The following is a 14137-nucleotide window of genomic DNA, read 5'->3' on the forward strand; positions in this document are numbered from 1 at the left end:
CTAATATGCCTCTTGAAAAAGAAGATAGCAAAATTACTTACATGTTCCTAGCTAAAAAATCTTCTCACATGAAAGTTAGAAATATCATCTACTCCAGATTCATTTGGAGATAAATTTGTTGAGATAATGTCCTGCTATTCTTTAATAGCCATTCATATTAAAGAACTGGTGGTACAATAATGGGACATACTGGACCCTGACGATAAGTAAGAATCCCACCTAAAAAAAAAAATCCAACTGCCTTCTTTCCTAACATAACAATGCACAGACTTGACCAATTATTTAAACCATTATTACAAATGAAGTGTCAAACATGACTCCCCTGGAACTAGCAGCAAGGGAAAAAAAAATAAAAAAGAGAGAGAGAGGAAAAAAAAGGAAATAGGAAACCAGAAGTGCAAGATCTGTGGAGAGAAGACAGAGCAATCAGCTGTCAGGAGCTTAGGAGGCAGTGCAGCTGTTCAGCTCCTTTGGGTCACCAGATTTGAGGACCCAAAAGAGACCCCTTAACAAATCAGGAAGTACTAGTAAATGGTTTGGTTAGAATTTGTCAGCCACAAAGTTAGAAAGCAGTCCTTTGCTCCTGAACACATGTAGTGAAAAGCATACAAAGCTACTAAATAATCACAGATTTAAAAAAAAAAAAAAACAAAAAAAAAACAGTTTAAAATTAAAGTGGAAACCTCTATTTCTCATTCTACCCAGCTGATAACAAACTACTAAAAATTATCATGCCATACCCACTTAATAATGGGGAAACTGAGACAAACATGTCTATAAAATATAAACAGAATTAATTTCAAATAAATTTAGTAATGAAATACAGTCTAGAAACTGAAACTACATGGCAAAAGTTCTTAACATAATCAAAATTACTCATTTTTCAGTGCACAAAGACATTCCATTGCTGAGTTAGAAATCTAAAGACTAAATTATTTAAGGTCAAAGAAGCATTTACTCCAAATTTTTTAGCCAAGACTATTTCAAAAGTTACTTTTTAAAGGAAGGTTATTTTGGATGCTTCTGACCATCATTTAACTAAATAAACTTGCTTGACATATAAATTTTTCTACTAAAACCCTTTGAGCACCCCTTTACCCAGTCATTACAATTTGTTTCTTCTCTACAAGATTTAGAACAGTTTTTAACCACTAGATTAACCTTCCATCTATTACTTTTAAAACTTATACTAGATCTTCTAGTATCACACAGAAAAAAATATCACAGAATGTACCATTTTCTTTCATATTTCTGAAGAAGTATATTAAAGAGCAATTCAGTCTTTTCTCCTATGGGAGAAAACGAAATATTGATGAAAATTTCCCAATGTGCAAGAAGTTACCATCTGAATATTTGAGTGGAGTCACAGAACAACTAGTGACAATTTTTGAAAAGTTCTTCTTTAATACAGAAAGATTATCCTGACAGAATTAGCAGTTGGCTTAATGTAAGAACTGGTGGGAAGAAAGCAGTGGCAGAGCTGCTATTGAAAAAAGCTGAGATAAGCACAACATTCATTCTGTGCTTCATTACCAACCAAAGAAGCTTTAGAGCAGAAGAAAACACTGTCTTGCCAGCCCTGGACACTGCAGATACACCAGATTTCTCCAGTTCTTGAGTATATCAGGCCTACAGGTGTCCTGCAGGTGTTTGACAGAGGTGTTTTCCTACAGAAAAAAGTCAAGGATATCTCTAACACTCGTCACAAATTGACATCCCAGCATCTAACTTTGCACCAGAAAAGTGAAAGGAACCAGGATACCACTTAAAATTGGGATAACATCTGATCTCTTGTTTAGGAAAAAAAACCTATAAATATGCTATAGAGGCCACAAAAGTATTTACACAGAAGACCATCTCCTAAAACAAACAAAATCCCCACAGGTACCAGAACCATAAATAAAACAGGAAAGATGCATAGGAAAACTAGAGATTATTAAAGGGACTCAGAAGTCAATGTGTAGTTGGTAGGCAATGAAAGATGTCACCCATGTAGTGTCACAAACCTAATTACTGAAAACCAATAAAAAGGAGAAGATGGATAAAGAGCATTCAGGTGCAACACTCTCAAGAAAATACAAATCTTCTGCTAAAAATGATGTTTATCTCAAGAATACTGATCCATTGACTAATCCTAATGAGGAATGCAACATAATGTAATACTCATAAACATGTTGTAACCTGCAAAAGACAAAATCATGATTATTTACAAATTAATACTGAATAATGTTTCAAGGGCAATTCATTTTTGTGGTATTAATTTCTATGGCAGAAGTAACAGCAACTGAAAAAAGAGTAAACAAAAGAGTAACCTGTAACAAAAAAACACAAATATCATCTAATGTGCAACCTTGATCTAAAAAAAAAACCCAAACCAAACATTTACCGGTTCTTCAAATATTTCTTTTATTTCCTTAAGTACTCCAGAAGGCTTTTTCCCTTAAAATGTCACACTCACCACAATAAATCTTCAGGCAATTTCCAAATGCTGTCAGATGCCTTGTCTTGATCTAAGATAAAGCATCATTCACCTTGCTTGCTCTTGTAGAGGGATTATAAACAGGGAACAGGGATTAGCACAGTTCTAAAAGTCAGGAGAAGGTTTATACTGCTGTCAGCTAACCAAAACATAGAATTAATCCACTCATTCGGCATGCAGGCTGTCTTGATAAAATAGAGACATCTCACCACCACAACTAAAATGCATAGTTCCTTTAAAGTGATTTTTATATTTTAATACATTTTGGGGTTTTTCCCCCAGTGGCATGTATATATAATATTTGTGTGCACCTTTATCATAGTCTGACATTTACAGGAGCTTTGTTCTTGAAGTTACCCTATGGTTCAGAAAATTGAAGGGTCACTGTTATTTTTAAAATATCCAACTAGATTTAGTCACAAGAAACGTACCACATAAATAGAAAGAATCAAAGCAGAAAAACACTCTTTGAGAACATTGTTTTAAAAATATGTCATATCTACAAATTTCATTCTCAGTTGGGATAAAGTAAAAAATACATTAAATAATCAGGAGTGAAATGTATGAACATTGTGAGAACACAATGACTTTAATGTAACTATGAGCAATTTCTAAACATAATTTTCAGCTTTTGGACACATTTTCTTTATTATTAGGTCTGGTCCTTTGCCTCAGTTTAGTTTCTTTTCTTTCACTTGAATTTTTCCCCTGAATCAAGCATTTATTTGCATGTAATTTCATGCCAAATATCTTATCAATATACTTCATATAAAGCTAAATGAAGTTTAAGGTGTAATACTTTCTATAGTCAACACACGGCAAATGCAAGAGTTCCCTAAATGTAACCTGTCACCAAGGTGGCTAAACCATCAGTGGCAGCACTACTGCAGGCACCTCTAGAGCTGATCATTTTGTTCACACTCATGTTATTCTCTCCATTTACTCACTCTGGACACATTTCTTCCAATTCTTGAATTCAAATCCCAAAAAAGGAGCCTCTAAAAATATTTATCAAAGATGACCCCATGAATATCTGAGCAATTAGAAGTTGGACGTTGCTGTTAGACTAGAAGATTTAGTTTTGAATGACTTTTTGGTGATTTTTGTGGAATTTTTGAGGCTTTTTGCTAAAATGACATGTGCTTTTAAGGCAAAGTAATCAAACTGACCTTTGCATACAGTTATGAGTCTTGATCCATCCTGTCTGCAGCCCAAAGCAATAGGCACTACAAAGGAATTCCTCTGAAAAAGCTTGGAAGATCAAGCAGTGAAATTAAATTAGAAACCTATGAAAAATGGTTGGAAGGATTGTTCACTGTATTTTCTGAAGTAATATCTGAATACCCAGGGCTTTCATAGAAAAATAAGCATCAGGCACCATCTTAAGGAACTTATTCAAAAGAAGTCCAGCAGGAAGCCTCCCAACAGTGATGAGAATTCCCAGTTAAAGGAAAGTCTTTGACAACTAGGCTGAGGACAGCTACTCTGAAGAAAAGCTATAGTATTTCTTTGGAGATTTAATGATGCAGGTATCCTCTAGCAGCTAGGTAAAATAACAAGGAACACTGCTTTTCTAACTGAAGTGGTCTCACAAAGACATCCTGCTTTAAATGCAGAGTAGCAGTGGTGTTATCAGATGGTGCACACACAAGAATCCTTTGTGGATTCTATCTTTTGCAATATAAAAGATAGGCTTAAAAATTCAATCATAGGTTTTGCTACCTAGAGTTAAGGCAATCTTGGCTGATTTTGACCTTTTTTGTGCAAACCAAGCACTGCATTTTCAAAGCCTATTACTATAGTAATAGCTACCAGCTATTACTCTTACTATGTAATAGCAAACAGCAATGCAAATAGTGATACTGGGTATTTCTTGTAGAAGTGGAAGTCTTTTGTAGCCAGTGGAGTAATCAGAGCAATCTGTGCCCTAATGAAGGTGATTTGTATGTATCTATAACATTCTGGAAGGTGCTTCACTGTTACACCAGGGGAAATTCATACCACACCAGATGAGACACCAGAATCTCATTGGGCAAAGTAGCTTCACTACATGTATTTTGAAGAGAACATTCAACACCATCTAGGTCAAACATTCAACAAAATTATTAAGATGGTTATGGCAGCTTTCACACTCTGCTACCTAAGTTCAAGGAAAATTACAGCTTTGTTTTTCTTTTCAAGGTATTTCAAGTGCCCAGTAGCTTTGCTTACCATGTGAATGTAGCAAAACCAATAGTTTATGTCAAGTCTAAAAAATATATTGTGAATAAACCAATTTCCTTGATCATAACATAACAGCATTATAATTTAAGTGTATCTTAACAAATCTAAATTGTAATGTGAGCATATGCCTAAACTTTATCAGTACAGATTAGATACCTTTGCCACTTTTATGAATAATACACTATTTTTCCTTTAAAGTCATTGATGCTAAACAAAAGTGCTGTCCTAAATCACAAATACAATTCTGCAAGTTGTGTAATAGTATTTTGAAAAACCAGGTAAACTACATCTTGAAGTAAAAAAAAACCCTTGATATATTATAAAAGGTACAACTAAATTCTATGGATATTTTAGCTTAATGTCAGTGTCAGCTTAAACTTCAAAAACCCCAAAATGTAGATGACATAAAACTAGAAACATCTTTTTGCAATTATTTCAGGTTCTGTTTCAAGCACATCTTTTTTTAAAAGCCTACAATGTTTGTGTTATTAATTACAGTAAAGTCTAAACCAATTTTTGATATGTCATACAGAACATGTACACTATGGTTTTCAATCTAAAAAAAATTAAAGAGGGATAAAAAAATCAACAGCTCAAAATTATTGAAACATGCTAAGTTACTGCCCTAAAAGATTAGGGCAAACCTCAACATTTCTGCAGAAATACTCCAAAATTTTTAGGAATCAAACATTATTAAGCTTTTGGGTACATTTCCTGTTCTTCTCAGACATTGTCCTAGAGCCTCATGTTGTTGCAATAGTTCTGAGGAAAAGACCCAAGTACCAAATCCAGAGAAGCATTTTCTACAGCACCAAGACATTTCCCCATTTGAGTATTGACCTGACCTGACCTTGCCTGTGAGCGCTGACAGAATCAGATCAGAAGGTGATGTGACTGCTGGCTATGAAAAGCACAATGCATGAAAGCAAGCTCCTAAGCCTAGCTCCTTGCTGTGTTGATCTACTTTAATCAACTTCTAGTATGTTTTAAATGTCCAGTTCTGGCTGGATATTTTTGGTATTTCTATTACTGTAGTTTTAATTAGGAAAAGTAAAGTTTTCAATGGTATGCAAGTGTATTAAACAACAGGCTTATTCTAGCCTCACTTCAAATTGAATCCAGGAATGTTTTTATTCTGTATTCCTAAAATATTTTCATTTTATCAAACTAAATCCAAGAAAAATATTTTTAAAGAAAAAAAAATTAATGAAGTTTCAATACTAAATACCTCAAAAAACATCTTTCAGACAGTATAACATGTTCCAGAACAGGTCTAGAACTACTGAGAAAACTTGGTTTTCCAGAGGCAGAAGGCACATAATTTTGTCTTTCATTTCTCCCCCTGATCTGTTTAAGATATGCACCCAAATCTTCCCTTCAGACTTTTAAATATTTGACCATTTGAGACCACTTAGCAAGAAAAGCTGGAAAGAGCTTAACTGGGACTTTGGCTTTGTGAACCACAGTATAAAACAGTGAGCAGGGTAATCATCTCACCTTGTCCTAGCAATTGCTTCTGCTGTAAGAAATACCATTTTGACTGATAGACAAAAGATACTGAAGCTAGAGGCTTATAGGGGGACTGGTTAGTTTAATTATGACACAATTTAGGTTTTAAGTCATGACTTCTTTCATGGAGGGAAATAAACTGAGTATGCTCACAAAGATATCTGGAGATGGTAAAGTGAGTTAATTTTTTGAGTTATCTTTAGTATAAACAAAATAAAAGACAATACATAGGTCCAAAGAATAAGCTAAGGAGAATATATGATTTTCAGCTGGAAATATAAACTTTCTGGGAAAAAGAGAAATCATCCTCAAAATATATTCAGAAAAGAAAAATGCCTTAATGGCTTATTAACAAAGTACAATAGCTTGGTGATTTAACCTGCTCAAGTGATTTGGGTGCCTGTATTTGACCTCTCAGAATGGTACATCACATGACTTCAGCATTACATTGCTTTCATCCTTTGAAGCAAGAACGTGGTTTCCTCATCATGTGCAAATGGAGAATGAAGCCCAGGTGCCACATTTCAGCAGGAACCTACCAGCACACACCCCAAAGCCCGCCCATTTTACAGAAAATACTGTTAAAGTATTTCGTTCCACAGTAAGCATTCTATTGCATACCAATACATGATCTATAGTTCATATCTAATTTTCTTCAAGAAAAAAATAATCTGAAAAATTATTTCCTTAACTAGATTTACATAAAATTATTTTTATGTAAAAAGAAGAAAGTAATAAATCATGTTTGTAGTAAAAACACTGAAGCTTTCAAACTGAACTGCCAATTCTGGAAACTCCTACTGTTCAGCATGGGCCTATAGGATTTATTTTTGGTTGGAAAGTCACTTGACTTGTCACTGAGCACCAGTGAAAAGAGCTTGGATCCACCTATCTTCTTCACACTTTCACTTCAGCTATTTATTATATGCATGGATCAGATGCACTCTGAGCCTTCCCCTCCTTGCGCCAAATGGTCCCAGCTCTCTCAGCCTCTCATCAGGAGGGATGGCCAAGATTCTTAATCATCTTTGTGGCCCTTCAGTGGAGCCTCTTTACTAGTTCCTCATGTCTCTTGTCCTGAGGAGCCCAGAATGGCACCCAGTAGTTATGTTTTAAGTTATGTTTGCAATACTCCAGGGGCAGCCTCACCAGCACTGAGTCAAGGGAAATACTCCTACCAAGGACCTTCCTTGGGACTTGGGAACAAAGACTGGCTTCCCAACACCATACCTAATAATCCAGGTGGTATGCACCTTGTATGTTTCCTAAGTATTAGACAGGCTACATTTTGAGGTGTTTCTATGCATGATCCATTTCACATTTGAAGCATAACTATAAAATGGATTTTATTCCTGTTTTTCTCCAGTTATTAGAGGCTACAATGGGGGATGACTGGCCTCCTTTGATGGCTATGATGATATTTAGATATTTTATGATAATTAGAAATGATAATTAGAAATTTTTCCTTATGTGGCAACCTAGTATTCATTCTGTTACTAATCATGAAATTCCTAGTGAAAATTCACAGATCTGCTGCCAAACCAATTAATACAATTTCACCTGACAAAATTCTATAGCTGTGCTTAGTATCCATTCCTTAACATTTGTGCTTGACTGTCATCTGGAGTTAGGTCAGAAACATACACCATTTATTCCAGACAAGAACAAGACAATAAACCTGACAGCAGATACCCCAACATTCAATTGCTCCAACTGTTTGTTGAGGTTTTTTGAGAACTCTTAAGGTGTCAGACTATTGGGGGAACACAAAATATGGAAAGAAAATAACTTCCCTCTATGCTCTTGAGAAATCTGTTTGGCTCTTTTTCTATGAAAATTGTCTGTTTTGGTTTTTTTTTTTTTGTTTGTTTTGGGGTGGTTTTTTTTGTTTTTTTGTTGTTTTTTTTTTTTATTACTAGCATCTAATGAAAAGGGATCAAAGAGAGGCAGAATGATACAATGAGGTGGTAGAAATACTGAGTATCTTTACTAAGAAGTCCAACAGCAGGTCATCCAAAGTCATAACATTGCATAGTTAATGAAAAGAGAGGGGGAAGAACAGATCTGTTGCCATTCAAAACTAGGATGTGACTAATCACTGCACTGCTAGAATTTCTGCTTGCAAAGCACAGCTGACAGGCACACAGAGGAAGGCTGGACCTGCCTTCCAGAGACCATTATCTAGGAGCAGTCTTAGAAAGCAGCTCACAGAGTCCAACAATTCCTTAGATGCTGATGGTTGGAATAACACTCAGAGTGTGGCAATAAATAGATAAATCAGAGTTGGCAGACAGCACTAACACCAGAGAGAAGAGATGATTTTAGTGGGTTTGATTCTCACTAGAAGCTAAGAAATGTTGTTGACACTAAAATAAATGGTTTATTTTGCCTTGGAATACAAAAACAAAATCATAGTATCTCAGGAAGGAGATTAAGTTGAAATTTGAAATATAAAAAGATGACAGTCTCAAATCAAGTGCCTGAAAAGATATCAGTTTAGTGGCCAGAGGTTTGGCTGCTTATTTTTATTCCTTGGGAAACAAAGTTCAGGTAATCCCTAGAGTTCACAGCAACAAGAAAAATTGTCCTAAGAAAAGCCATGATTTAGACAAGCAAATTAATTTGTTGGAATCAGCTAAAGCCTGTCTCTGTGAGAACAGAGACAAATGCTTTGCCATTCTTTCCACCTGTCTTGCATATAGCTCTGCTCTCTGTAAACATGCAATTTACCTCTCTACAGTCTTGGATACAGAGGGCACAAAGGGGAAAATGACCAAGTTTTAACTAAACAGAAAGTACAAGCATTTATTTCTCCTCTGCCTTTGTAGCATGGTATTGGTTAGTTTCTGGTACTAGAACTCCTAATAGTAAAGAATTTCAATGTTTTCTGAATAATATTTTAAGTTATGTTTGCCCTAAAAGCAGAACATAGCATGTGTCCTGGGGCAAATGATGGATGATTTCTTTCCCCCAACTTAGTCCAAGACAAGGAAAAATATACAGACTTCAGACAAGAAGGGAAATTGACTTCTTAGACACAGCCTAGAGTTGCTCAACAGCAGAGCCATAAATGCCATTATCAGCAGAGATTCAAGAGTTCTTACTAGCATAAAATGTGCCAGCAACTACCTTAAGCAATAAAACCTAAATGTATCACAAACATCTTAATCAAGCAGTCACAGTGATTAAGTTCTAGGAAGAATATACAAAAGCACTATTATTTGCCAGCCAGCTCACATAATGGATATTAAAAAAGTAGGACAGATAACAACTCTTCCTCATTTGTTTCTTTCTGACAGAGAAACATAATTCTTCTTTCTGTGACTGGCACAGTTGTGTGGTTTTGTGTCAGCATAAAGGTAATGGTGCAAAAGGAGAATTACAAATAAGTGCTAAAGTTTGAAATCAAGAATCATGGAAAGCAGAATATAAAATTTTCCCAAGTCTACTAAAGCTCTCAAAAAGATGCACTGGTTTAACCTTATGTTTTGGTTTTATTTTTCAATTATTTGGTTTATTATTTCAATTATTTTTCATCAATGTCACATGAAAAGTTAATTCCCAGTAAAATTCCAGTAATTTGAAGAAAAAAAAAAAAAAAGATGGTCACAGGAAAAAGGAAGGGAAGGAAGGGAAGGAGCAAAAAAATACACCAAAAGGAAAAATTATTCTACAAGTCACCTTGGATCATGTCAGTGGTCTCCTTGGAGCACATCAGCATAGACAATTGTCCTAGTGACATCAAAGGCTTTTGCCAGTAGATTGCCATTTAAAAAGGTGGATAAATTCAGGATTTTCAATCTTCTCATATAAAAAAAAATAAAATTCATAAATATGTTTTGGCTAGCCCAGACAAATAAGGATCCTCAACGTGAGCATGAGTTTTACAGTCTGACAAGTTAAAACTCTGAGGGGGCATCTTTTGAAATCTTGATTCAGGTCAGATTTAAATACAATCCCGCTAAGGTGTCTCTGAAATGGGAAGATCAGCCAACATTAAAAACCCTATGATCCTCTAAACTAATAAAATTCTGGAGAGAACAAAGTTAAGATCTAACCTGAACAACAAGACACAGTTTCTTCCTCAGCTACCAGAAAGCAAACCATTCTACAGATCACAAGCTTGGCTGGTGATGCATGAAATCCTAAAAACACACACTTGAAACCAGTAGCTTTGTAGGAATAGCTTGCATTTTCATTCAGTATTAGTATCTCCTACACATACACAGCCATGGTTGGACAGGGGAACTTTTCCACAAACACAGGAGACATCCAAGTTATGCTGCTGGCAACAGATCAAAGCCAGTCACCTGAGATTTCATGTACAAGATTTTTCTCCTTATTTATTCCTGAAAATATAAGAAACTCAGTTAACTGCACTCCTGAAAGAGGCAAATTTCCAAAGCATTTCTGCAGCTGATACTTTCCACAAGTCTTTGCATACATTCCTCGACCTCAACCATAAAAATATGCAAATGAATAAGTAATGGGAGACAAGTAAGATTGAAAACATGTAACTGTATCCTCCAGAATAGTGAGTTGATTTCTGGAAAATAATTCTCAGATGAGATAAAAAAAAAATTCATAAAAAGCAAAAGCTCACCAGCAAGCAAGAAAAGTACTTTTAAAAATGGACTACAACCGAGATTGTTCAAATTAAAAAAAAAAAAAAAAAACAAAACAAAAAAAAAAAAAAACCTAAACAAACCACCAAAACAGACTAATAAAAGATGTTTGAAATGATCCTCATTATCCTCTTTTAGTCCAAAAGAGTTTTCAATAGATCTGAGGGACAAAACACTGAAAGAGAGCTTTCTTACTTTTACTATACAGTTAACTGAGTCTGAGGAGTTTGGGGTGTGGACACCATGATTAAAATTAAGATTAGACACTCATACTGAAAACAAATCATGTTAAAACACCTAATCATATAAAAATATTACAGCAGGTTTACAGGGTTTCATTTAACAAAAGCAGGTAAAACCTCAAAGCAGAACAAAAACTAAATGCTAGTGTTAGAAATTTCCAATGGAAAATGTCCTATGACTGTCCATTACTCCAATATTGTTTTCTACTACTAAAGAAATGGTCTCTGACTTAAGAACTACAGTTCCTCTCTCCTGATCGATGTTTACAATTACAATGTCATCCAAAGAATGATAACAACATGAAAGTTCTCATAATGAAAAGTACTAATAATATCACCATGTAGTGAGCAATATTTATGCTTAGTCCCTGTAGCTATGGAGCTAGGCTCATGAAAGTTTGATTCTTTAAATACATAAGATTTTCAGACTCCAGAACTGCTTTCACAAATTAGATCCCATACTTGTAAAAAGACACTTAATCCTCCCATTGCTTTCACTAAAAAATCCCAAATATCTCAGCATGCACAGTTCTTGCTGAGACTGCTAAAGCACAAAATACATTCATTCTTTTCCAGTACAACAGTTGAGTTTATCTTCAGAGAGAAAATTTAGTAACACCGATTACTATATTACATAATCCAATTTTTGCACCTGCTTTTTGGGCTTTGGGTTTTGTTGTTGCTTTTTTTAATATTTGACCTTCCTATGTCTCCTTTAAATATTAAGAACTAACATGTTTAGATACTCAAGTTTAGTCAGCAAAAGTGTGAGATGGCATTTAAATGGTACCATTTTAGAGAAAGTTGCATTTAGAGAATGCATTTAGAGAATGGTTGCATTTTAGAGAAAGTACCAAGTAATCGTACTATTAGAAATAGCCACACTGCTTTTAAACCAAGCATTCCTCTTTATGCATACTAATATTTCTGTATAGCTTTTGCATTTAAGAACCATGCAAAATTCTAACTGCATACTTATCATACTTAGAATTATATTCTCACATCAATACAATTCAGAGCAGAAGAAGCTGCTATATTTGAATGGGCCATGGTATCATTCAAATCAAAGTACTTACACAAACCACACACACTTTCTCTCCAGTTAGCTGACTTACAGCAGATTTTTGTTTGTTTGTTGGGTTCTGTAGGTTTTTTTTGTTTAGTACTATTCTAAAGAATTCTGTCACATTTTAGCCAAATGTAGCACACTGTACCAAAACTGAGAGAGACTGAGCAAGAAACTGTTACCACATGCAAACAAAAAACTTGTCCGGTTGTAGCTCAAACCATTTAATTCTTCTGCTATAAGAAGTGCTACTGAAACAAACAGTGTCACTCGGAAGCACTGCTGAATAGATGGTATTAAATGTCGCGACCTCAGAACGAGCGGGAGCCACCGCTCCCCTAGCACAATAGCAAGGTGCAGATCTGGATTTCCTGCAGCACCTGACATCACAGGTGGCTAGCAGTTCTTAAGAAAACAGTTTTTCCTGGATTAAACTGAGAATGTTAAAATATTAAGCAATGCAAATAATAGTGATTCAAACTCCTGACTCAACACCCCTAGTATGACACTCTACTGTGGTACATTGACTACATTTTCTTCACATATTTAGTAGCAAGGAGAAATATACTATGGAAGTGACACCCTTCTCAGGAACATTCACAGCCATACTTCAGAGCTATTTAAATTCCTTCCAAAAGATTTAAACAAAGGAAAAAAGTGGCCATAGTGACCAAGTTTTATTGCGTGTCTAAAAGCTTAAATGAAAGACATAGCATCTATTCTGCTCTCTACAGGCAATACCTGTTACTCATGAGTAACACATACAGAGGTACGCCTGGGAGCACTAAGCATCATAAAAACAAATTTTGTGCTCTTAAACATACAAAAGACCTACAAAAGTATCTACTGCTAGCTCTTACCCCAATAGGAAGACCAAAGGAAATAAGAATTTAAAATCCATCTGCAATGACACCTACTGTAAGGGAAAAGATTGATGACTCAGGCTCACATCTGCCCTTCATACTCCTCAAATTCTCTTACTGATCTCACAACACCACTAGGCTTACAAAAGCATCCTTGGAGTGGAACGATATAAGAAATCATACCAGCACACTTCTTTTGCAACATCAGTTTGTAATTAATTTTTTTAATGGACTCAGCACCTGGTAACATTCCCTGCCAAATGGACTACTGAGCTACAGAAGAAGCCGCAACTTCTCCAGAAAGGCTGTTCTTTTTAGATTACCCTAAAAGTTGCGTGAGTTACAGGCAGGCCACTAATTCCCCATGTAATCGTCGCCTTTTAAACACCAGACAAAGGTCTACCTGCTACAGATTAACCTCCTCCGCAGCCCAAGCGCTCCGGGAACACACGCGATTAATGCTTCTCCTCCCGCCGGCCCTTTGACATTCAGGGGCGGCCGGGGACCGAGCGGCGACCCTCGGGCTGCCGCGCCGGGCACAGGCGCCCGTACGAGTTTCGGCACCGCACACCGGCGGCAGTGGGGGCCACACAACACGGCTGATTAAATCCGACAGCTAAAAGCCATTTCCAGGCTGTTTCTACCCACGGCGAAGCCCGGGCGGGGGGGGCGGTGAGGAAGCGCTGATTGTCCTTGATGTATTTCGCTCCGACCCCCGGATCCCCACAGCACCGGCGGGACGCGCACCACCGGCGCTGCCCGGGACGGCACCGGGGGACACTCGCGCCCCGCTCCCGGGGGAAGGGAGGAGCGAGCGGGGGACGAGCCGGGCTGTGGGGCCGGGACGGCCGGAGCGGGTCGGAGCCCGCGGCGGGATGCGGCCCGGGGGCGCGCGGCGCCAGCGGTACCTGATGATGTCGTCCTGGTGCCCCAGGTAGAATTTCTGCCGGTGCTCCCGGGGGCTGTAGACCACGCCGACCCCCGCCACGAAGTAGACGATCTCTTTGGCGGCCGTGTAGTAGAGGTTGTTGCGGCACTGATGACCCCGGTAGCCGTAGACCCACTCCAGCCGCAGGTGGCAGCTCGGCGCGCTCCGGTCAGCCATGTCCACCCGCCCCCGCCAGCCGGGT

The 14137-nt window shown here is 37.1% G+C and overlaps 1 protein-coding gene across 2 annotated transcripts in view; it reads right to left on the reverse strand.

Moving 5' to 3' along the window:
- The window catches only part of EML5 (EMAP like 5), a 90323-nt gene extending 76186 nt beyond the window's left edge, over positions 1 to 14137 (reverse strand). For both annotated transcript variants that reach the window (XM_066552443.1, XM_066552442.1), the window contains exon 1: positions 13916 to 14137. In XM_066552443.1, coding sequence (XP_066408540.1) covers positions 13916 to 14112 — 197 coding nt within the window. In that variant the 5' untranslated portion in view covers positions 14113 to 14137. The remainder of the gene's footprint in view (positions 1 to 13915) is intronic.

The sequence above is a fragment of the Molothrus aeneus genome, chromosome 6 (assembly GCF_037042795.1).
Source record: "Molothrus aeneus isolate 106 chromosome 6, BPBGC_Maene_1.0, whole genome shotgun sequence".
Lineage (NCBI taxonomy): Eukaryota > Metazoa > Chordata > Aves > Passeriformes > Icteridae > Molothrus > Molothrus aeneus.